This window comes from Toxotes jaculatrix, chromosome 3, assembly GCF_017976425.1.
Source record: "Toxotes jaculatrix isolate fToxJac2 chromosome 3, fToxJac2.pri, whole genome shotgun sequence".
Taxonomy (NCBI): Eukaryota; Metazoa; Chordata; class Actinopteri; family Toxotidae; genus Toxotes; species Toxotes jaculatrix.
In genome coordinates, this window is record NC_054396.1 from 378,100 (window position 1) to 404,550 (window position 26,451).

The 26,451-nt window shown below is 41.5% G+C and overlaps 1 protein-coding gene across 2 annotated transcripts in view; it reads left to right on the top strand.

The window, feature by feature from the left end:
- nfasca (neurofascin homolog (chicken) a) overlaps nt 1–26,451 on the top strand; it is an 87,976-nt gene that overhangs the window by 12,671 nt on the left and 48,854 nt on the right. For both annotated transcript variants that reach the window (XM_041035068.1, XM_041035067.1), the window contains exons 2-5: nt 4,763–4,826; nt 11,705–11,876; nt 24,551–24,568; nt 26,223–26,328. In XM_041035068.1, the coding sequence (XP_040891002.1) occupies nt 11,783–11,876; nt 24,551–24,568; nt 26,223–26,328 (218 nt within the window). In that variant the 5' untranslated portion in view covers nt 4,763–4,826; nt 11,705–11,782. The remainder of the gene's footprint in view (nt 1–4,762; nt 4,827–11,704; nt 11,877–24,550; nt 24,569–26,222; nt 26,329–26,451) is intronic.

Below are 26,451 nucleotides of genomic sequence, written 5' to 3' on the forward strand. Positions count from 1 at the left end.
GGTGAGATGTAGATTAGGCTTTGACTGAAATGATTTAATAGCATTTTTTTTTTTTGACACCATGTGCCAAATTACAATGAACACGTGTTCTTATCAGTGTTGTGTAAAGAGCCATTTGCACTGAAAGCTGTTTACTTCTTGATGACAAATTCTCACAACAGATTCACAGTAATTCTGTGATTTAGTGAATACTGACATTAAAATCACAAAGACTACTTATGTTGTTAGATACAAACATGAACCCAATGGTTTTCCCAATTATCCCATCAGTTCCTGTGAGTGGTTGTCACGACAACCCCTTTAAAAATCATTTATACCAAGGAAATGATGTCACTGTCATATAGGCATTTCCCCCACAACCTCTTTAGCATGTGACCCATGACCTTCTAGCCATTTATTGCCATGTCTTCTCAGTCTGTGTGTGTGTGTTGGAGGGGCACAGTAATGCACTGGGTTCAAAGGCCATAGCTGGAGGGTGAATAGGAGGCTGGGGATCTATGGGGATGGGAGGTGATATGCATAGATGGAGGTGTACATAACAGACACACACAGACACACACACACACCTCAGGGACAGTCATTAGTGAATTGTTGAGCGCTAGACCCGATATAGATCAGCAGGGAATAGCAGGTGATAGACTGGACATCAAAGTGCACACACACACACACGCACGCACACACACACACACACACACGCACACTCCTTATTGTCCACTGAGGCTGCTGAAACCAGGTCAGAGAGAGCTAAACTGGGTGTATTTGATCAGCGTTAGTCATTTCTTTCATTTCTTTATTCACCTCACATGTACAGCCTTTTTGGATGTTTCAGTTTGATCTCTGTGAATCTGATACGTGTCTGTGGTTTGCATAAAACATTGAGTGCTTAAACTCAAACGTTCATATAAATAAAGCAGAATCAGTAACTGCACATTTAAGTGTTCAACCACATGTATTTTTGCACACGTTTTTAGTATGAAAATATGAAAACCATTCACTATCGAAACAGTGCTAGTGGTAGTTAGACAAAAGTGTATATAGAAAAGGTTAAGAAATTAAAAATAAAATAAAAGCTTGTAAAGCTAAAAAGATCCCAAAGATGTTTTTTTTGTTTTTTTGTTTGTTTGGTTTTTTTTTGGGAAAGTTTTGGGAAAATGTATTTAGTATTGGATGTCAGCAACATCAGAGTTTTTGAGAAAGCCAGAATTCAATTGGTTTTATTCAGCCTTGTACTTCAGCAATGAGTATGGTAAATTAAGATTGCAGGGTAATATGACAGAAATCCATCTATCTATTGGATAGATTGCAAAAATGAATTGACAAATTCCTTTCATTTAACAAACTCCATGTATCACAGGCATTGCTGAGTGACAGCAGTGATGGCTCAGTGTTAACATTTCACCATGTACTATGTTTTATGATGGTAGTTACTGTACATTAGCACTGAAATGTTTTTATTTTTGATCATTTTTATAAGTGACTATATATTGAATTGCAGTTATTTGTATTCACATTGAATATGAAATGTGAAGTAGTGCAGGAAGGAAAACCCACAGAGCACTGGGTTCTGAGGAAAAAGCTGAGGATGGACAGAGCAGCTATCTGCTGGTCTCTGATGATCATACAGGCTGTGGTTGTCGTGCTGATTACGCTGATTGAGGTGGTAGTTAGATAGAAATCATCAACCATCAAAAAGCATCAAAACACATCACAGAGGTCATGTAAAATAATGAACTACTAAAATTATGAAACACTACAAAATGGAAACAGTCAAAAAGAAAAAGTAAGCCACCTGAAAATGTGACCTATTCACAGTACTTACAGTGGACTAGACCTACTTTCCACCTCTGGTATCAGCACTGCTTGCCATATGGTGATCTAATTAGTGACCCCATCATACCAAACCATACACTCATCAGATTCACTCACACACATACACACACATACACACATGCACACACATTGCACATTAATTGAAGGTTTCAACTCTAGTTGTAATGGGGGTTTTAACCATAACCACTGCATGCCTTACCCAGCCATTAACTAATCTACAGTAGCCTTAAACCAATGAGCCAAAACACCATTTTACACGTATTTGTCTTTACTGGTGTTGTGCTGCTGTGCTGGTCAGGTCAGCCCGGGTTTAAATTCAGCTGCTACTGAACAAGATGCCAAGGAGAGTCTCTGCTGTATACACAGCACTGCAGCCTTACTCACATACACATTCCTTTCAAGTAGGGCATATAACTACCATGCCCTTTGGCAAAGCACTTAACCTAGTTAAACAGTTCTCACCCAGATGTTCAATATGTGCCCTGCTGTACTCAGAGGGTTGAAGACTGTATAGCCTTAACACATATTAGATCCTGTTAAAGCTACAATATACAAGCTCTGGAAACAGAGCTAGTGCTCCTTACACCCCTCCCTTTCCCTGCTCCTTCACCTACATCCTTGTTGTGTTCGCTGTCTCAGCTAATGCAGGAATTGGAAGCTTGCTAACCTGTGAGTCAGCTTAAGCTTGAGGCCTCGGTGCGAGAGGAGTAGTACACCAGAAGCGCGTTCGCTTATTGATTGACAGCTGTGCATTCACACCTCTGACTTCGGGCTTCTCTAATTGGTTAGAAGGGCGAGGCTCGCTCAGAAACTTTAGAAGGGAATATCTCTGCAGTGCTGCTAGGCTGTTCAATGAGTCCCAGAGGCCTCTGACTGCACCTCTCCACATTAAGATATGGTTTGAAAAATATTAGATAAAGCTTCCATACTCTAAGGATGGTAAAACAACTTATGAAGGGTAATAATTTAAAAGTTCAGCTATTCTAAATATACTTTTTATAATTCTGCTGCATTTACATTCATGAAGAATATCTTTGTAAAATGAAGTCATCTAAACACAGTGAATTATTGATGTACTGCATATAAACAGACCAGTACTGACGATGTTTTAAAACTCAACCTTGAACTGTGTTGAGTTTCAAACTATTACACACAGTGAGCGTGGAGGACATATAGAAATGTGAGTGTGCCTCTGGATGCTGTGAGACAAACAGGAAGTGTAGCTTTAATCACTTTTTCGGCTGGTAGATCTTTCATTTTTGAACAAAGTTTTAAGAACAAGCCTATAACGACATGTCACACACAGTGAGAGAAGATCAATACTGTGTGTGCTCGAAACTGACTTTTATGTCTAGTGTCATTTTATTGCAGCTGAGTGTGTAGTGAAAGTAGCAGTTGTGTGTGTAAGGTGTATAGTTTGCACTGTAACAGATGGTTTTATTGTGTTGACTGAAGCATTTTTTTTCACTGTAGCACAAACTGTATTTCTTTTTGTGTCTTTTATATTTCCATAGAGGCTTTTCCAGAGTCCTCCAGGCAGACTGTGTGTTTTTGTGCATGTGTGAGTGTGTGCAGCAGCAGCAGCAGCAACACAGGCAAGGACAAAAAAGGAGGGAAAGAGCATCCTGTGATCCTAAGGGCAGCGGCAGGCGTACAGACAAGCTCTTTGAAAGCACAAACACACAGCTGGAGAAACAACATTGAGGCAGACAGTCCTGAGGCGTGTGTGTGTGTGTATGTGTGTGTGTGTGTGTGTGTGTGTGTGTGTGTGTGTGTGTGCGTGTGCGTGTGCGTGCTGCTGACTGCTTCTTCTGCCTCTTCCTGTTCTCAGGCTAACAAAGACTAACGAGCAGTCAGCACATCTGACTTAAGTCTTCCTGTAAGAATTGACCCGGTGGTGGTAGAAGGACATATGGCCTCATGCACACACCGGCTCCCCACCTTACAGGTGCAAAGCTCTGCATCGTGGCTCGCATGAAAGTCTTCATGAAAGCCAGCCCATGGGACAGTATGACCTACCCTAAGCACCTCAGTCCTAGATAATTCAGGAAGAACAAGTTGTTTCCCATATTAACATACATGGTCTGCAGTACATGCCTGTATATGCCTGTACTACAGACCATTTCAAGCACAAAATTCTCACTGGGTAAGTACGAACTAGACTCTTCTTTCTTGAAACACTCTGCTAGCGTAGGATCATTTTTCTGCTGAGGAGCAGGTTACAGGGAAAGGAAGCATATTCTCAACTTCCTGCTCTGGCTGGGCAGCTCAGTGTTGTAGCCCATCCCAAACCGACTCCCTGTATGATGCCAGTCTGTCTCTCCTTTGTGACTGTGGACACTGCTTCTACCTGCTCCTCACAAAATGGTATGAGCTGCAGTGTGTCTGCAGTTGTAGCTGGAACTTGATGAGTGGACATATCACTTTGTGCATCAGTTACTTGTCTGTCTGTGAGAGCAGCCTCTGAAGCTGAGCTCAGACATGGGCAGGCACTGTAACTGACAAGAGTGGGACGGGTGTGACTGACTGCAACACTGCTGGGTCTGATGATGATACTGGGGAAAGTAGTGCAACAGTGCTGTTTGTACAACACAAGTAATACCAAACCTCTCAGCTGGCAAGATGGAATTAAAAATTTGAATTGAATGTTCAGTGGCTATGTGTAAGTGCTGTGTGCAATCTGACTTATTTTACATTGGCTCACTGAACCCATGTAGCTATAAACATATTGATGATTTACCATTGCCTGTTAAGTGGTCAAGGGAGACATAGTGCTTGTTTAGATTAATGTAATAGGGGACACTGATTCCAGGTCTGCAGTGTAAAGCTCCCTGTTGAAACTGATAATTGAACTGTACCTTTGTCATTTATTTGCTAAATATAATATATAAGAGTTTGTAATATTGTTTGTGTTTTCTTTGTGTCTCATCAGGTCTGCTAAGTGGTCACAAGAGACTGGGTGGACAGGCCGAATATAAGTGTCCACATCAGCAAACGTAAGTCAGTTTAATGTACATTTACATTCAGTCTCCCCTACCTCCTTCAAGCTAATGTCTGTGATAACAGAGACTTATTTCAGTGAAAATAAGATTGAAACTTCTGAAATGTTTTTGGTTTAACTGGGAAGATTTTCTGTACCACCAGAAAGAAGTCGTCACAAAAAGTGACTGATGGAGCCTTTTGCCTTCCAGATTTCCTACCTCAGAAACATATTTTTGCATTTTTATCCCGTCGCTGCAGCATTGCTGCTTTATTGATAACTGTGCAGTGCAATTAATCACTGACTCTTTTTGTGGTAAGTTAACCAGACAGAGGGTTAGGAGTAGAAGGTTAGGCAATGATCTAATGTGTAAGCTTACATGTGTGTCTCTGTTTATTGGTGGAAGTGGTTCTTGCTGGTATCTGCATTATTTACTTATGCGTGTAAGCAGTACTCATGGTACCCATGACATGACTGTGGTGGACTGCTGAGGGTAATTGTGTATGATGGGCTGAGGGCTATTTTTGGGATGTTTGCAGAGAAAGATTGGTGATGTTCTGGGGGTGTATATGAAGGTCAGAGGAATGGTTGAGGTGGCAGTTAATGCGTTAATGCCTCCAGCACTGCCACTGACTCAGAGAGAAAAAAAAAAAAAACAATGTCCAGAGAAGTGACCAGGGTGGAAATACTGTTTAGAAGTTGTTCAGATAATGATTATATAAAATACTAAGAGGGAAGAAGTGAAAAACAAAATAACTCATGGTAACTCACTTCTTGTCTGCGTGCTGTTTCTTTAAAATGCTAACTTAATGTAGTTACTGCATATTACTTATGCTTAATACTTAATACTTAAACTTAATATAGCTGAGTATCATCTGCATGGAAATTTATTCCATGCTTCCTAATAATATTGCCTCTGGTGATGATAGTGGTCACAGTTGACATAAATGATGTGGAAGGCGCCCTTATTCAAAAAAATAAATGATTCACAAACCCACATTTTTGTTGATATGGTTACAAATAAGAAATTCAAACTGACTCTATCAAATGTTTTATCTGCATGAAGTGACAGGATCGAGGTCACTTCAAGAAGATTTAGCTACTACAAAGCAGAACAAGGATGAGGCACAAACACGAGCATCCATGGGGATGTAAGGATACAGACCTGCTCTATTCAAATTCATATGTACTCTACATATGAAATGAGAGATTTTCCAGTTTTAGGACATGTTTACACACACTAAAATGCACACTGAAAATCTACTGGAAAAACTGTGTAATTTCTCCTCCTCCGCACTGGCACTGGTGTTTGTTCCAAAAGTGCACCATTAGCACTCAGCCCCATCCAAAGAGACTCTAATGGAAACAATGAAATAGTCACAGTTGGTACAAATACTGCATGAGTGTTTGTGTGCACTGTCTTGGGGGTGGGCATAACTGCATATGAATGCTCTTTCTGTAAGGACAAAGAGGAAGCACAACAATGAACTTTGTGTAACTGGAGAAGGTTAAAGAAAAACATGACAATAATACGACAACTGAAGACCCAACTCTACAATTTCTTCTTTTCAGCATGTGCTGTGTGGCCAGTATGCAATCTATTGTCAAAGACTAGATTCTATTTTGCCAAATCTAATTGTAAGACCAGTAGCAAGTCTTTGAAACCATGAGAATAATCCTAAAACAAGCCCACATGAAAACCTGTGGCTGATCACACCTTGTGTTTGCTTCAGTCACATTAATCATGGCTGCCATTGATGGTGAGGAATTTTTGGAGCTCTTGCATTTTAAGTGGGCTCTCTTAAGAAAAATGAAATGTGATAAGAAAATGAGTCTCAAGATAAACTGATTTATTCTACATATGGCTAAACTGGGAAATTTACTCCAATAGACTTTAAGGTTCCAAAGCATTTATGATACAAACACCTGAAATCTAACTGTGTATTAATGAGAGGGAGCTTTCTTCCACAAATAACTCTCATGTTAATCATGGGGAGGAAAGAATGTAATATTTAAAGTAGAGTTTTCCATAGAGTCTCATTGAACAAATATATGCAAATTCCCTGCAGTTTCTAGAAGTAGGTTAACTTTTTGATGTTTGAGTGTGTGTGAGTGTTTGTGTGTGTGTGTGTGTGATGATAATATGTGCCTAAGGTTGTGGATCTCAAGCTAAACTAAGGTAACTTTGACCTAGTTGTATTTTGGCAAGTCTGTTAAGTCACCTTGTGTTCCAGCATGAGTAAACCACAGCATGTAGGCTAGGTCAACTAAAAATGTGGACCAGCCTACAGTTGAGTATGGTACCACAGTGTAAGAGTAGCTAACCAGCTGCTAGCTCAGTTTGAGTCTCCTCAGACTACTCAGACAATGAGCAAAGCAAATCATCATTTTATCCTGTGCAGTTTGTCACATTAGAGGACAACTGATTCTGAGGTTAGGACAACTTTTGTGTCCTCAATGTAAAGACTAGGATGCAAGAATTTGCCATTTCTCACCCAGTTTGACAACATTAATGATATGCTCTGGGAAGATTGCCCTTTGTAAACTGGAAAATGGTGCACCTGTTAAGGAGCAGCCTCAGTCTGTGAGTGGATGCATGGGTGGATCAATATTTTTTTTCTGACAGAATGTGTGGTGCAGCTTTGGACCTTGAACTTGTCTGCCTCTGTGTGTGATTTATAAAACTCAGAATTAAAGCCTTGAACGCAGTCAATAAATCAAAAGGCCCTGACACATATGTTATCCACATTTCACATCTCTCACCTCATGGTTCCCACAGCTCCTACTCAGCAGAGCTGCTAAGGTTCAAATGAGACACTACAACAAAAATGACAGTTTAAAACTGAGCCTAGCACCAAGGAGCATTATTTACCTCCTTGGTGTGATTATTTACAATCTAAGCCTTAGCTTTGTCCTGTTGTGTAAATGCTAATCTTGAGCATTGTAGGAATGAAAATATAGTCAGTCAATATTCTGCTCCACTCTTTATAGCCTGTATTTGACCAAGTTTGTTGCAGGGCTGATGTACTTTTGTTGCATTAGATTGTGAAATTGTACCTAATAAATGGGTTATTCTGTGGATATCCACCTCACATATCATTAATTCCTGGTACAGATGAATAGAACTATCCCCAGGCTTCCAGCCACTGCCTACTGTATGTGCTGATATGTCTTTGGCATGACTCCTAAGTGTCATTTCTAGTCCTGAGTATCTTCTGAAATCTTTTAGTACTTGTGCTTATACCCGAGTTTCATATTTTGGGAAATATAGTTAATATGCTTTCTTGCTGAGGGTTAGATGAGGCTGTCAATGTCGCTCTTATTTACTATTCTCTAAAGCTTATAAACGATCTAAATCTAAATGACAAGATGTGGGATTATGGGGAGGAATCTTTCATTCAATGCTTTCAATGCTTTCAGTGCTTGGACACCTCATAGTGACAACACGATGCCACAAAATTCCTGCACCCAGTAAAGAAATAGTCCCTAAGTTTCCCAGAGTAAGCAAATGTAGTTCCCTAAATGTGAAACTATTCATTTAAGACAAATGTCAAAGCATGTAAGAAAATTACAGTTTCGTGTGGGGGCAGCTGTGGCGCAGCAAGTAAAAAAGTGCAGCTTTGGACTGGCCGGAGGGTCGCTGGTTCAATCCCTCGACAAAGCACAATGGATATGGGTGGTGGTGAAGGAGACATGCCCCTCCTCCCTCTGCGACCACGGCTGTGGTGCCCTTGAGCAAGGCACCGATCCACCCCAGCTCCCCAGGCCCCAACGTCTCTAGTGCATATGCATGCTTTGTGTGTGTTTTGTTCACTTGGTGTGGGTAAAATGCAGAGAATTTATTTCCTGTATGTGTAAAAAACATACTTAAAATAATAAAGGATTCTTCTGATAAACATGACTCTGCCACCGTATATGATGTGACTGTAAAAAACTGTTTACATCAGTGTTGGGCCCCAGGTTTATAGAACCAGCATACAGTAGCTGCTTTCCCCTGCCATGTGAGTCAATGTGTAGTATGTGACGTTCACTGACCCTGACCATGACCCTTACACTCAGGCTGTACACTCAGCCTGAGTGTATCACTGTGTGCTATAATGCACTGCAGGATGTAGACAGGGTTACACACATGAAGAGAAGTACTGACCTATTTCAGAGTGTTCGCTGCTTTCACTCTTCTCTGCCCATCTCTGTCTCTTTCCTCTTTATCTTCCTTTCTCTCTGTCTTTCTCTCTCTCACTCTCTCTCTCCATGCCTCTTCTGCAGGGAATAGATCTGCAATTTAAAGCAGATTTCTCTCTCAGGGCTTACTTATATCAGGGCTGTGTGGCATTCTTTTTTCTTTATCTCTTCCCTCTTTGTGTGTGTGTGTGTGTGTGTGTGTGTGTGTGTGTGTGTGTGTGTGTGTGTGTGTGTGTGTGTGTGTGTGTGTGTGTGTGTGTGTGTGTGTGTGTGTGTGTGTGTGTGCATGTGCGTGCAGACAAGAACTCAGTAATTAACAGAGATAGGGTGATACTGCTCAGGTTTCTTAACAGCTGGGCTGCAGAGATATGTGTAGGTGTGGTGTGTCCTGGGATGTGGGTGTGTTGGGGTGTGCCTTCATCCATGTGTAACCATGGACGGTGCCTCCCTGTAAATCTACATCCATGCATGTTGTGTGTGTGTGTGTGTGTGTGTGTGTGTGTGTGTGTGTGTGTGTGTGTGTGTGTGTGTGTGTGTGTGTGTGTGTGTGTGTGTATGATTGGCTCCTCATGCCAGCCCATGCTGGGGTCCTAGCTCCCAAGGGGCAGATTAACTTTTTAGCTGAATGCTGTCGGACTGACATACCAGCAGATGGTTCATGAGTCATGTGTATGTGTGGTAGGTGTTTGCAGGTTTTGGGTGAAATCTGACAACTGCCCTCAGGCCAAAAAGCTGTTGTGTCCCCTCTGTTGTGAAAGCAGTCTGTTATTTCACTGCTCATAGTTTAAAGAGACACAGGATGATACTAAATCGAGTGTCAACATCTGCTGTTCCAGTGTGAGCGAAACGTTCTGTATCATCATCATCAGGAAACAGCATTGTAAAGATTATTCTAATGGAATTCCATAATGGTGAAATGCTTCATGATAGTCATTATACTGCAGACTAATATTAATCCAAACAGTTTTAAGCTTTTAGAGCCTGAAAATACCATAAAAATGGCACAGTGTAACTGCTGCACCAGGAGAGAAAAGTCGCACAGTCAATCTGTAAAAGGAAGAATGTTTTGTTTCTTTTTTCAAACGTACATAGCCTCACTTTAATGAATAATACATTTAAAAAATGAGTGTATTATTTTCGGAATTGTACTTAAAAACACTGAATATTACTTTGTTTATTTTAACTGTTGCACTACTGTAAAAACGTTTAACCTTTATTCATCCAGTGATGAGTCAGCAGGGCTTTGTGTTATGTTGCTTTTCCCACACACATTTTCTCATTTTCTTCTGGAGAATTAAAATGGAAAAATTATGATACCACTCACCCACATCATTTCATTTTAAATGTGTCCTGTTGTAGCTTTGAGCTCCAGTGTAACTGGGAGTGGAAGACGGATCCTGGTGGTTGGGGTGGCAGCGTGGGGAACAGGGATTAACGGTGGGCAGGTGGTCCTGCTATGGTTGCCAGTACACAGACCTGGCTGTCAGGTGGAGGTGGTGGGGAGTAAATTAGAAAGTGCTGGCTGGTGGGGTGTTTGCTGAATGTCTGGACAGTACTTCACTTTACAACATTTCCCTGACAACAGGTTTATTTCCACACTGCTGGGTCAGATAGATGCAGGACTCTAAAACTGAGCTCGCTTTGGCAGACATTTGGTATTTTTTTCGGCCATAGTCTTACTATGTGCTGTGTTTACATGTGTATGTGCTGGAAGCCTGACAGGAAATGAATGTCATCTTTACTCTGAGGTGAGGTTATCTATATGTTGTTTAACTCAAAAATATCACAATTGCAACTGTGTCCCAGACATAATATAACAAAGCAGACTTAATAAGTTTGTCATTTATTGTTTTTGTAAATATATTATGCTGTGTACAAGATTTAAATTGCACTCATTAAGACTTATTTTGAACTTGCAAAACTATATAGAGATATAGTGTGTTATGACCATTCACCATTGAATGGATTCATGGAGAATTAGATTAGATGGAGATTACAGGGCCTCTCAAAAGTTTCAGAAGTCCCACACCCTTAAAAATCTAGGGGACATCTGTGGCAGCATGTGTAAACTGTATTAAATAAATGAATATTACGCAAAGTGTCCTGCTTTTTCACTGATATTTTAAATGTCAAATGGGAAAACTCATGTTTATTACCTTTGTTCAATGATGACTTTGCTACACACACACATACTGTATGTATATGCACATATAAAAATCTATTTATCTATTTATCTATCTAGATAGATAGATATGTATCTCCAAATATTCAAAGTCACCCTAGATGATCAATGGTAATATAACATTATACAGAATTACTGCCCAGACCTATACAGTCTCTCAGTTCTAGAAAGAGAACCAACACAGTATAGAAAATGGATGGATGGATGGATGGATAACTGAAAGTGCTCCACATTTTGCTTTGAAAGTCTGAGTCCTCCTGTGAAGCAGCCTGTGATTGGAGCCTGATCTCACTTTAAGAATCAGTGCCACAGAGCTTCTCCTCGGCTTTGTTTCTAGGCTGCTCTCTCTGGGGAGCCACTCAAGGACTCAGCTGTGAATGTAGGCCAGAGTCGACACAGCCTCTCGTGCCAGAAAACATATACACATCTACACACTCACCCACACACGCAAACAGTTTACTGCACATATACTGTACGGACTACTATGCTGTCTTCATCTTAGCCATCTGTCTCTGTATCTGTCCTCACAGATCCTTGTTGCAGCCGTAAGGAGAGCCATCCAGCCAGCTAGAGGTGAGGGGTGAGGCGAGCAAATCAAACGAGGAGAGATGTTGGGGCAGGGCGGGCATGCGGCCCTGGCTCTCACGTCATTGATGCTGCTACTGTGGCATACTGTGACACCCATCGAAGTCCCACAAGACCGTAAGTCACCCAGCAATCATCAGATCCACTTTAAGTCAACATGTTAGAGCACATGGAGATACAAATACCAAAAAGTCTTCCTTTGGTTAAAGGGAAGTTGGCTGAAATAGATGGCTCTGATTGGACTATATCTGGGGTTAAAGTGCTGCTAGGATTGCTGCAGCCCCATTGACGTGTCTGTGATGCCAGATTCTGCCACCATTGTTAGCTCACATTTTTCCAAACTCCACCAACACAAACTGACACAGAGAGAGGAAGCTGTTCCAATTTGCCTTGTCAAATTAAAAGTTAATGCTTCTAGCCTTTTAGGAAAAGGGCAGGCAATTTTAAAATATATCGCAAGTGAAACATGTTTTGTAAGCTGGTTAGATCAGTTTGTTGGGATTGTGACCGCACAGTGAACACGGGAAACATGGTGGAGAAAGAGGCGTACATATATAACAAAGGTCCCCGGCCTGACTGGAGTGGGGGATGTTGTTGGTATAGGGTATGTGTCCTGGGCCACACTACATACACTGAAATAAACCTTTTGCCTTTTAAAGGAATTTTAAAGGAAACAAAAATAAATTGAATTAAAAAAACAAAGAACTTACGATAACACAGTATGCCCCAGTTCACAGTTTTCAAAGTTAAAGTAATTTAATGTGTTGCTGGAGCTGCAGTTGTGATCACATTTCCCCATGAGAACAGACTTGCTGACTGCTTTAAATCTCTAGGTTATACTGTTTCACTTGGCTCACTGCAGATCCAGAGAACCCAAACCCTTCTTAATGCATTACCTAGCCCAGCGCCCAATCACACGTATTCTCATAGCTGTCCATTATGACATTATAAGTATAAAAGCCAGTATTAATTTTGTTTTTTGGTTTTAAATCTTTTGACAAGAATGTATTAGTTTTAGTCATTTGATAGTTTTAGTTTTAGTAAACAAAACTGAAGACTTTAGTTACATCAATTGCAACATTTTTCTCCCTCCTCCTGATAGCAACACTAAAGTAATCTTCATGTTACCTCCACCTCCACAGCCGTTCCATTAGCTTACCTCTTTGGGATAAAGGTGGTCATGCTGCCGGTTTTGTTGTCGCCAGTTGTTGAATTCTCAGTAGGTTGTGGATGAATTTAGTCCATAATTTTTTTTTCCCAATAAAAGGTACCATCACATAACATTACTGACAGACACATGCAAGCTGTTCCTTATTAAGAGCAGTGCAACAGGTCAAGCAGCTAAATCATTTTCTGAACAACAGGAAACAGCTTTACAGATCAGGAGCTACAGTGTGTGATTCCAAAGATGCAGGTTGCTGAACAAGACTTAGCATTCAAATTTGTCCATCCCTCCGTCTTTCACATTTTTGTTTAGTTTTTTTTTTTTAACGACAAACGTAAAACATTTCCTCATAATCTTCAAAGGTTACTTTTTATTTAGTGTTAGTCTTGTTTTTGTCATGAAGAAAAGGTCATCAACTGATATTCTTTGTCGTAGTTTTCATTAACAAAATCAACACTGATAAAAGCCTGACTGGATCCTGCTGTTAAATAGATCCCTGAGGGAGCTGTAAACAAAAGCACGAAGGACACAGGGAGAAGTCATGACCTTTCTTTTTTCTGTCCCTCAATACGCAGTCACACACACACACACACACATACTCATTTTTCAGAGCAAAGATTAATGTTTTGCAATTGTAAAATGAAAAATTATTTGATATAGAGAGAGCACCAAGGACACCTGGCTTATACATTCTACACACACACACACACTCAGACACAGACACGCACGCACACACCTGCAGCAGTCAGCTGTCAGCTGCTCTGTCTTCTATCTCTCTGGCCCCCTATGGCGCTGTCTCTCTCTCTGTTTTTTTATAAGCCTGACCTTTCAACCCTGGACTTATGATGCTCTATTGATCTAAAACACGCACACACATGCACACACCCTGCCTGACAGAGACCATTTTGGATAATACCCTTATAACCCAGTGACCTCTCCTTGATGTATTTGCCTCACTGCGACCAACTGATAGTCAGGGATTTTATTTATTTCTGACAAAGCTTAATTACAGTCCGTTGGAGAAAGATCAACTCATAGTTTGATAGGACTAACAGTACAGTATAGAGTTCATGTTTGCTGCATAATTTAATGTGTGATATTGGATCCAAGAATTTGAACAAATACAAACCTTTGAAATAAAACGCACAAAGACACTGTAGAAAACAATGGAAAGAAATGAGAGAATCTCTGGAATGAAAACAGAATAAACAAAATGTTCTCATTAACTCTGAAAAGGTTGATAAAGCTTTTAGCAGCCTGCTGCAAGTCATCTATTTGACAAACTGCATCAGAATACACTGCTGTCATCCCATATGTTAGTTGATGTCAATTATCAAAAGCTTTATTTTTGACTTTTGATTTTTGTGTCTAAACCAAACCAAACCAAACTGTGACCATACAATAAAAGTAAAACAAGTAGTACAGTAAAACAACAGTAAAACTATTTGAGAGTATTGCACACACAAAATGTTGAAAATAATAATTATTATTTATAATACAGTAATATTAAAATCAATTTAATAGATTAAAATCAGATATATGTGTATATATTATACACATACAAGACCCCCCCCCCCCCTCCCCGTCAGAGCTAAGAAAGGAACACATGCTCCACAGCTGATGCTTTCATTCAGCAGACAGAAAGAGAAAACCACCCCCCTCTTTTCCTTATGTCTACTTATCACCTTCACAGCAAAGTGCACTCTTGACCCTATCAATGAGAGCTCTCCGCACATCCTCACAGAAAACACACACACACACTGTCACACACTCCATCTTCTGCATAATGTGATTAATACTATTGTGATTAGTACTATTTAAATTCAGTAATTAGGTCTGTGGAGTTGTACCTGACAAAACACAATCATTCTTACTGGATATACATGGATGTAAATGAGCATGTATGTGCACATACAATACACACAGCACACAGCCACACACCTCATATCAAGGCTAGCCTGAAAAGGAAACACAAGGTCAAGCTCCTAACACAGGGTCACCTCACAATGTGTACCTGTGTTCATGTGTGTCAGTATGGCAGGGGTCTTAAATCACAAACAGTCTGCCAGATTTATATGTTCACATATAGATATTAAATCTGTTCCCAGGACAGTATTTGTGAATTAGAGCAAGAGATAGAGAAGGAGGAATAAAGGAGAAAGGTGTATAGCAGTTGTATTTCACTACAGTAAACAACTATGCAGTAAATGTGCGTAAACCTGTGTTTTGGTATAGTCAGATGTTCTTTTCATATCTTGTCACCTTGTGCTCCAGTTGAATGATTTCGTGTTAGTGTTGAGTCAAAATGACACCAAAAAAGGCACATTTGATGAATTCCTTATAGCACAGCTGTCACCTCAAATTTCCTTAGATGCTGCAGGAAGCAAGAAACAGAATGCCAGATGTATTGAGATGAAATTAAATGAAGTCTGGTGAATATCAGCAATGATCTGAAATACTGTTCACATGGGAAGAAAATACAAACTGTCTCCTCTTCACTCAGTCCAGAAAAGCTGAACCTGAGATCTTCAGTCTTGTATCTTTAAGTTTGTGAGGGATTTCATTGGTCAGCCAGGTAAGCCAAGGAGAAACTCTACCGTACTATTTATGCAGGCCTCCCAGATACAGCCATGCTTGTGAAGTTTCCAAAATAAATTACGGTGATACTTTTCTTCTGTTATTAATTATTTGCCAAAGAAATAAACAGTGTGACATAGTATGACAGTCTTTGATGTCTCTAAATCTAAAGCATATCGTGTGTTTTTTTTCTCTTCCTCACTGTTTGTCCTTTGCTGATATGGAAACTCCTTACAGGTGAGTTCTCACTCATTGCTTCTCTGTTTCATTCTGTAGATTGTGGTGGAAAAATACTTTCCTCCTGATGAGAAGTGAAATAGAATTCTTTAGACAGTTATTGTCTTTTGATGTTTTATTATAAAATAAGGTTTACAGAGTAATCAATTTCTGCAGAAAGGACAGAGCTCACGCAGCAACACCATGCTACAGAGGTCTGACCCCGAGCTCCATGTTGCCAGGGCTTTTAATGTTTCTTTCTCACATACCAGGATTGCAGGGATGGCAGGGAAAGAAAACAAGCTCGAGGTCAAGTGATAAAATTAATGAGCAACTGAGATAAAGTGTAAGTTATGCTCAGAGACACCGGACAGCAACAAAGATAAAGAATAGACAGTCTTTGTCCAAGACATAAGCAGGTGTCCTCACAAAGCACAATGAACAGCATACTCAGCACATTAGGTCACTTCAGGTCAAGTTATATGTACTTCACACAGAATTGAATATACAAGTTTATGAGAATATACGAGTGTATGATAGGAGAATATATGGCTATATGATAAATTGGCATTACAATTCCCCCTTTGGCCATAAAATGGCCACACAAAAGTATATACAAATTTATCATATCATCAGTGACTACATTCCTTTAGGTTTAAGTAGACACATCATTAGCTGATAAATGTTAAAATATGCACTTAGCTGTTTTTGTAGGACACAGACATCCTTGAGTTGATAGCAAGCTGGGGAAAATACAAAACTTAAAACCTAAACATCATCTTCATCATCATTAAAAGGAGGAATCCAATCAGTGGGGTTTTCAACATCTGACAGGAGATGGGTCTCAGCCAGAGAGGCCATCTGGTGTGTGATTGACCTATCAATAGACCTTACAATGAGACTTCTAATGCAGGGAATAATACAACATCCAATCAGACTGAACACACTTGCACCAATAAGTATACCAGTGATAGCAGATACGATAATTGACTTCCATTTACCAAACTTACTGTCAAACCAGTCCATCATCCATGTGTCAGTACCTGCATTGTTTTTTAACTCTACTGTAAGGGCTTCTAATTTGGTCAGTGCCCGTGTAAAGCTACCATTGGAGGCCGTATTGTTGGGAATGAATGTACAACAGGATTCTCCAAACATAACGCAAATGCCACCTCTTTCAGCCAGCAACATGTCCAGTGCTATACGATTTTGCCAAGCTATTAGGGACGTGGCATGTACTTGTTCTCCTAGGGCTTTAAAGGAGTCTCTAGTGTAGTTGAAAAAACGCTGTTGATTGTAATAGATATAATTGATCCAGTCGACATTTTTGTTCATCGTTACCCAGATAAAAATGGATTCAAACCCTGCGGCTATTGAATTTCTAGCCTTAAATTCATTAGGCACACCACGGGGAACGCCAATCTCATCAATGTATATGTTAGGGTCCATTCCAAAGACATCTCGCGTCTGCCGGTGACGGTCAGTGGCTGCAAGGAACCTTTGTTCAGGAATGACAACAATTTCCTGTACCAGCATTACATGACCACACAAACCTGTCCAATTGAAAGGCAGGACAGAACGCAATTTATTATCTCCACAAACCCAGAAAACATCAGGAACTGGATAGATTTGCTTACCTATCCACTCGTACCATACCAGGGCTTGCAGTTGTTTTTTATTCAGGACAAAGTCGCTAGAGATGTTCTTTTGTGCCACTACAATTTGAGTACAGGGCCCCGTCCAATTTCCGACGGACTGGTTACCGGTGGGGCGATAATAACAGACAATGTGTGTGTTGTTTAAAGGTGGTGGAGCTGTCCTTGTGGGCGGCGGGAGTCTTCCTGCAGTGGATCCTAGATTACATGAGGACCAAGAGGAGGCTCTAGAGCGGGCTCCTCGAGCTAGTAAACAGTCGTGCCTACACAGATTAGTACTGGTGGAAACACAATCATCTCCTTCAAAAGGAATACCTCTCATAAGCAATCTGGGTCTGCCTGCTGCACACATAAAACAGGACGTATTACCTCCATACAGTTGTTGAGCTGTGAAATTTAGCCATGATGTCCACAGATTAGTTTCATATAAATCAACAGAGCGTGGAGTGCGCATGTGCGCTCGGAATTGTGACACATTAGGATGTACACTGGTTAGGTTATGAACATTAGCTGGTGGTGTATGATGTGTGAAAAAAAATAACAAATACCACAAATACAGCTAAAAGTATAAGTAAAGCTGTTGAACCTCTGAGACCGCACCATCCTGGCCCCCTGAAGGGATGCCATGGTCTGGGCTCCATTGTTGCTCTTGTTGGTGACACGGAGCTTGTGGTCACTTCGTTGGAGCTTGGCACGCTACTGGTGGAGGAGGGCGCTTTTTTCACCCCTCACTCTTATATTGCAGATGGTTCCAACGCAGCTGCAGGTTAGGGGCAGCGCACGGCGTACACCCCAGTTGTCTTCCTCAACGTCTAGATGAGTCAATTGTATTCTTAGACCATTATTCTGGGTCTAGAGGTGAATTTGTGTCAGCTCCTCAGCTTTACTCCTCTGGTGTCTAGATGTCGGCTGTTGGTTCAGGAACCTGTTTACAGTGGCTGGCGTGTACCCATGCGGCCTTCTCCGCAACCTTTACAGCTGTCTCAGTGGTCAGCAGAACCTGGAACGGGCCCTGGAATCGCCTTTGTTTCCAGTGACGGCGTCTGTGATCTTTAATGAGAACCCAATCTCCAGGCTGTAAGTTGTGTAGGACTGCTGTGGCTGCAGATGGCAGGGCACTCTTCACCTGTGAATGCAATGCTGACAAGGTTGTAGACAAGTTGGCACAGTATCTCAACATAGCATCATCACATGCACCTGTGGTAAGGGGAGGATGCCTAACTGGACCTACACCTGTCTGAGGGGGTCTGCCAAACAAGATTTCAAATAGACTCAAACCATGTTTATTTCTGATTCGCGTGCGCATGTGGAAAAGCACCAGTGGAAGGGCTTTAACCCACGAAAGACCAGTTTCATCACAACATTTAGCAAGTTTTGCTTTAATGGTGCCATTTTCTCTTTCAACAGCACCTGCACTCTGTGGATGATATGAACAATGATGACGTATGTCAAACCCAAGATAGTCTTACACTTCTTTCAGGGCTTGGTTGACAAAACCTGGTCCATTGTCACTGCTGATGACTGAAGGAATTCCCCACCTAGGAATAATTTCAGTTAGCAGTGCTTTAGCCACAGCTCCAGCATCCTGTTTGGAAGAGGGGAAAACTTCAACCCATTTGCTGAACATGTCAACAATTACAAGACAGTATCTTTTCCCTTCACTTGGTGTTAGTTCAATGAAATCCATCATTAAATGATCAAAAGGTTTGTCAGGTGGTGGGTGACCAGCAGGTGGCATATGAATAGCCCCTGATGCATTGTTGGATGCACAAATTAGGCATTTCCTGCAAAAATCCTGTGCAAAAGTTGAAAAACCACGTGTATACCATGATGAATTAACAGCAGCACACATTCCCCCTTTGCCCACGTGGTCTCTTCCATGGGACAGTTTAGCATAACAGTGGAAAAGAGCACGTGGCAAACAAGGTTTGTTATCTGGACCCATCCACACTGAGTCCCTAAATGTGGCACCTGATTTTGACCACATGGTGCGCTCTTGAGGAGTGGAAAGAGACTGCAGAACAGAAACATCAGCAGATGAGCAAGTATCAGAAGTGTTAGACAACATCAAACAGTTAACTGTGAAAGGTGAACCAGACAATGCTGCAGCTTTAGCTGCTGCGTCTGCTGCAGCATTTCCTGTAGAAATAGAGTCAGAACTGTTAGTGTGAGCTTCACATTTAATCACAGAGATGGATGCTGGAAGGAGGATGGCATCTAGCAATGCAGACACAAGTTTATGGTGTGAGATGGGCTTGCCAGAAGATGTAAGAAATCCTCTGTGTCGCCAGAGGGCCCCAAAATCATGCACCACTCCAAACGCATAACGCGAGTCTGTGTAAATATTCACAGTTTTACCTGAAGCCAGTTTACAGGCTTCAGTAAGAGCTACAAGTTCTGCAGCTTGTGCTGAAAAGTGTGGTGGCAGTTTGCCACTGAGCAAAATGTCATGTGGTGTCACTATTGCAAAACCCACTCGAGCCGCACCTGTGTCCACGTTGCGGGACGCCGAACCATCCACAAACAGCTCCATGTCTGCATTTGGTATGGGCTGTGTAGAAAGATCTGGTCTGGGTGTACAAACTTCATCAAGAATCTGAAGACAGTCATGTGGCTCTCCATCTGCTGCAGTTGGGAGAAGAGTTGCTGGATTAAGTACACTGCATCTTTTAACAGTAATGTTAGGCATATCAAGCAAAGTAGTGTGATATCTTAACCAGCGCTGTGCAGAGAGATGAGAGGTTTTCTGTGTGTGCAGAATATGAGCAACAGCATGAGGAACCATGAGTGTCAAATCTCCATAACCCACAATGTCACGTGATGCAACCACAGCCTTCTCTGCTGCAGCTACAGCACGCAGACAGAGAGGGAGACCAGCAGCAACAGCATCAAGCTTGGTGGAAAAATAAGCTACAGGTCTCAGTCTACCCCCATGTTCCTGTGTCAAAACAGAGGTCATGTATCCGTCCTTCTGGTCAACAAACTGAGTAAAGGGAAGGTCAGGGTTTGGCAGTCCCAGTGTGGGAGCAGCCTGCAAAGAAGCCTTTAAGTCAGTGAAGGCTCTGTCAGTGTGGTCAGTCCAAGTCAGTTTGTCATGTGCACAAAGATTGTTACCATGAATCATGGAAGAGAGCGGTGCCTCTCTCTCTGAATAATTTGGGATCCACTGTCTGCAATATGACGTCATGCCTAAGAAACTCATCATTTGCTTTTTGGTGATTGGTTTTGGTACAGATTGAACTGCTTCAATACGTTTGGGAGAGAGAGATTTGCCCTCTGCTGTGATCACATGTCCCAAATATGTAACACAAGTCTGAGCAAACTGCAGTTTTGACAAGCTAGCTTTATGGCCATTATTTGCTAGATGTTTTAGCAATGCTATTGTATCTGTTTTACATGCTTCCTGTGATGGACTACAAATCATCAAATCATCAACATACTGTAACAAAACAGAGCCTAGAGGCAAATGGAGGCTCTGTAAGTTGTCACGCAGTGCACTGTGGAATACTCCAGGACTTTCTGAATATCCCTGTGGACAGCGAGTCCAAGTGTAGCCCTTACCATCAAAAGAAAACGCAAACCAGAATTGACTGTCTGGATGAACGGGAACGGAGAAAAAAGCATTTGTGAGATCAATGACAGAAAAATGAGTGGCATTAGGTGGAATTAATGACAGAATTGTATGTGGATTTGAAACTTGGGGCGCCCGCGGATGTATTGCAGCATTTACTGCTTGCAAATCTTGTACAAATCGCCACTCAGTGGGTTGATCTGCGTCTCGGATTTTCTTTACTGGAAAAATTGGTGTTCTGACAGGGGAGTCATCGCACGGAACTATAACTCCAGCCTTTAAAAGTGAATCAAAAACAGGCCTGATACCATTTAGCGCTTCTGGTTTCAATGGATATTGTCTCATGCATGGTCTGTAATCTGATTTTGGGTGAACTACAAGAGGTGTGGCTCCCTCAATAAGCCCCACGTCATATTTGTGACGCGCCCACAAACAGGGCGGCACCTCAGATAGTTCAGCCATGTCAACTGATGTGTCGTGTGAAAGCATGCAAGGTGTAGTGTGTGTATTAGGAATCAAGCAAATCGTTCTGTCGACAAAGGCAGTAGATGTAAGTTTTGTTTTATATACATCACCCCTTTCGCTGTACAGTGTTCTGGGATCCCCTTTCGTGGGCCTGAAATCAGAGAGGGTCTGTTGTCTGTGAAGCCATGGTCCCATTTCCTGCCATGTCCAGTGGGCAGGCTTTGCCAGCGACACGTGTGGAGACGTACCATCAAACAGTTCATTTTGTGAATGAGAGAGAGATACAGAGACAGCAGCAGCCTTCTTTGTCCAATAAATACATGTCATATTCAATTTCTCCACTTCTAGTGGCTTTCTGTTCCAAACTTTCTCAAACCTTTCATCTGGCCCTTCTGAAACATGTGTTGTGCAGTGTAGTGAATCAGCTGACATGTCCTGTAGTGTGTGAGCAAAGCTGGTCTTCATTGCAAGCAGTGTGTGTGTGTGTGTGTGCGTGTGTGTGTGTTACCTCCTGTAGTCTGTGAGTCACTGTCGCTGCGGCCAGATCGCTCCTCTCCCCCTGCCCCGTCCCGCACTCACTTTGCAGCAGTTGTAGTTTGCACAGAGCCATTCTTCTTAGGGCAATCTTTAGCCCAGTGTCCTTGCTTATGGCAGTCAAAACAGATGTTTAGGGTCATATTGTCAGTGTCCACCTCCATCGTATTCACGTTCTCGTCCCCGACCTCTATGTGGCCGGTCGCGGCCACGTCCTTGTCCGCCAGCCATAGGTTGAGCACCCCTGTACATGGTTAAGGCTGCCGTGTGTAGATCCTTCCTCGACTTTGTCTTTCTTTCTCTTCTGTTGATCCTTGATAGTGTCTTCAGCATGCACAGTGTGTCGTCTGAGATCATTTAATCAAGCTTTGTCCCTTATTGCCAGATGTGTTCTCATCCAGCTGTCGGAGTTCTTCTCTCAGCTGTGACTCAGTCCTGGTCTGTAAAGCATCAGGTTTAGATGTGGTTGAATCAGGGGATGAGGATGATGCTGGTGGAGGTGATGAAGTTTCTGTTAGACGTCTGGAGGATCCTTCTGCTGTTCCCAGATCCCCACCAGGCTCATGTGGCAGTGAAGGTGCGGTCGGAGGGCAGGAGTCGAGGTCGCAATCCACCTTGACATATTGACTCACAGAAGGAACAGAAGGACAAAGTGTATTAGTTTCTTCATTTTCCTGTAAGGAATGTGTCTTGTACTTTTGCGTTTGTTACTTTCAATTCTTTATCTCCTTCTTTCCCTCTTCTCTCCACATGCTATGTGCCTTCCAGTCTGCTTTAAACTGTTCATGCTTCTCTCGTTTATGTTTGGACAAAGCTGCATGCTGCTCTTTTTTTTTCTTTTTTTTTTTTTTTTGCCTCCAAACATGTCTTCAGTTTGTCTAATTGTCTCAGGCTAAAGCTGCCATTTCCTGGAAACCCAAAATCAACCCACTGTTAAACTGATTCATACATTGATTCATACTTTCAGATTTTTCTCAATCATCAATTTTATTATTGGTGGGAGAATTTTGGGAGTTGGCTCCACATCGGACTTCTCCTTACTCTGACTTTTACCCATCCTTTATCTCTGATTATTTTGTCTCTTGTATTCACAGAATAAACTGGTCCACTTTTTCAAGCAGATACACCAGAAATCCTCAAACACTACAATAATAACCAAGACACGTCTGTCTGCAAGTGCTTATGCGAGATATACCGGTTTAATTCCCTGATTAACTCTGTAACCTCTCACAAACAACATCAAAACACTTCTCACCGTGTGTGATTCTTTCCCTTTAAATCCTTTGGGATTGGAGCGATGACCGGGCTCCGTCTGAGGACAGCTTCTCACCCACAGGGAGGAATCTTTCTTTGCAGCCGGCTTTCTGTCTTTTCAACAGAGTCCAGATCACACGTCCAATCCCATCCTCGTCGCCAAGTTTGTGGTGGAAAAATACTTTCCTCCTGATGAGAAGTGAAATAGAATTCTTTAGACAGTTATTGTCTTTTGATGTTTTATTATAAAATAAGGTTTACAGAGTAATCAATTTCTGCAGAAAGGACAGAGCTCACGCAGCAACACCATGCTACAGAGGTCTGACCCCGAGCTCCATGTTGCCAGGGCTTTTAATGTTTCTTTCTCACATACCAGGATTGCAGGGATGGCAGGGAAAGAAAACAAGCTCGAGGTCAAGTGATAAAATTAATGAGCAACTGAGATAAAGTGTAAGTTATGCTCAGAGACACCGGACAGCAACAAAGATAAAGAATAGACAGTCTTTGTCCAAGACATAAGCAGGTGTCCTCACAAAGCACAATGAACAGCATACTCAGCACATTAGGTCACTTCAGGTCAAGTTATATGTACTTCACACAGAATTGAATATACAAGTTTATGAGAATATACGAGTGTATGATAGGAGAATATATGGCTATATGATAAATTGGCATTACATAGATCACATTCCCTCTCTCATTTCTGCAACTAATATTTATCACATTAACTCTGTACAACACAACTGTGAGCCGGTGGTCCCCCAACTGGTCCAGCTTCAGAGTCCAGACTTCCTGCAGACGTTAAGTCAGGGTCTACACATAGACCAAGAACCCATTCACACAACCCATTCAGTTTTTTCCATTCATCCATTCTGACTGTCAGTGAAAACAAGTCAGTGCTGCCCCCTGTGCTGAGGCTTCAGGCTGATCTCACAAAATGAAAACTAAAATGATATAAGTAGGAAGCACTGTAGCAATCAAAGCATCAAACCAGCATTTAAAGAAACATTGCAATTGTAATTAATTCAGGTGTATTAAGAGGACTAAAGATTTTTTTTTTACAATAGAATGTGAATAAGTTTGATAAAGTAAGAGGACATTGACTACATTTCAAAATATATATATATATTTTTTTGTTTTGTTTTTTTGGGCAAAGTTGTGTGCGACCACTGAAAATGGGCCCCACCAGCTGGAAACCACTGAGCTATAACATGATAACTTGATGAAACTGCTGTAATACAGTTCTATAAATGTTTTTGTGTTGTTTTTTTATGTCTTTAATATAATTAACAATCACATTACAATTTGTCCATCTGTGTCTTTCTCTCTCTTTGACTTCACATTGGACTAACAGCAAAGATCCTGCAAGACCGTAAGTGTTTCTTTTTAACATGTCACCGCTAATTTTTCTCTCCCACCAGCTCCTCTCATAGCTGATAGATATCATAGCTTCTAATGCTGCAGGATCAACTTTGCAATCAGGGGGATTTTTTTTGTAAACACACACTTATATAAAATCACTGACAATAAATGATGGACTGTTTTATTGCGTTGCGTGCATAGCTCAGAGGCAGTGTGAAGAATGTGAGTCTTTGAGGATGTGGTATAAGCTGATACGTATAGAGAGTATTTTCCATACCTTATCTCTTTTATTATAACCAATCACACTGTAAAAATATGGTACTCTTATGGTTGCTATGGCAACGTGGGGGATATGCATAATACAGTAGTGGGTAAGATTTTGTGGAAGAACTTAAGTTAGAGGGGGGAACTGTTCTTTCATCTCTGTCCTCTCTGTTAGACTGGAATTCATTCTCACAGTCCAGTCACAGAGCGTTCTGTTAGGAACCAGCAGGCGGCCGGTCCTCTGAAGTGCTTGTTATCTTGTGTTGTGAGTAAAGTATGTGTGGGCTCAGTGAGCTAGAAGCGCAGAAGGGCAGAGAAAGGTGGTCTGTGTGGTGGGTTTGGCTTCACTGACCCATTAGATATCTGTAGTAGAACACCACTGGGGAGATGGAAATTATGATCCATTTATTTCTTTCATCAGGATGCAGAGTAGATTTAGGATAATATTTCAAGCTGATCGTCACCTTTCGTTACAACAAAAGACAGAAAAAAGGATAAATGGGTGGAATGGGTTTAAAGAAGAAGTCTGGTAATCGATATTTTCTGATTGTCACACATCCCATGAAAAAAAAACAAAATCAACAATTAATGTATCCAACTAATAAGTATTATGTGCATGAAAGCCTGATTTACCTGCTTCCTCTGAGGCTCAGAGCTCCACCGTTGTTAAAAAACTGTACTGATGCACTGCTCCTTCATCACCATGAACACACACACTGTAGTTCATTTTGACTCAGTTCCACCACACACACAGCGTCCTGCTGCCCTAAATACACACTAGAGCACCGAATGTGGATTAATCCACAGCTGAAACCTTCCTCCTGTTTGAGTAACATTTTGTTAAGGGAAATCCCTGAACATTAAGCAGCTCATTAGCTTTGAAAACCTGGAGGTTTGTTTACAGCTTGTCTGAGCATGTAACTACTCATGTTTTCATTTTTCCCTTTCAGATCTATTTTTAGACCTATTTGTCACCATGTTCAAAGGTCTCAGTGGCTCTTTTGCTGAGTAAGATCAGTATTTAATGCTGTTAACAAGATGTACAGTAGGACCTAATGTGCTGCTCTGTGGCCGTTCAGTATAACGTGGTGCGTGAGTGTGAGGAGGTTGTTCGCGACCAGTGAAATAACACTTGCTGATGTATGTATCTTCCTTCTTACATCCTGATGTCTTTCCATTGGGTTTTATTAGTGTCAAAAGAAATCAATATATTGCTCTTTAGGAAAGCTTCTTATAAATCACTGTACTGAGCTATGGAACAGCCATGTTCTCTACAGTTCTGAAACGGCATGCAGAGCAGCACTGTGTGTGTGTGTGTGTGCATGTGCATGTGTGGATGAATGTGTGTGTACACAACCTCATTTCTGTAACCTTCTCTTTGTCTCCCCCTCCTCCCACAGTGAAGCAGCCCCCTACTATAGTCAAACAGTCAGTGAAGGACTACATTGTAGATCCCAGAGATAACATCATCATCGAGTGTGAGGCCAAGGGCAACCCAGTACCGACGTAAGCAGTTCAAACACACACACACACACACACACACACACACACACACACACACACACACACAATTCCTTCCTTACAATGCACTTACATATCTATCTATCTATCCCCACCAATCACAGATTT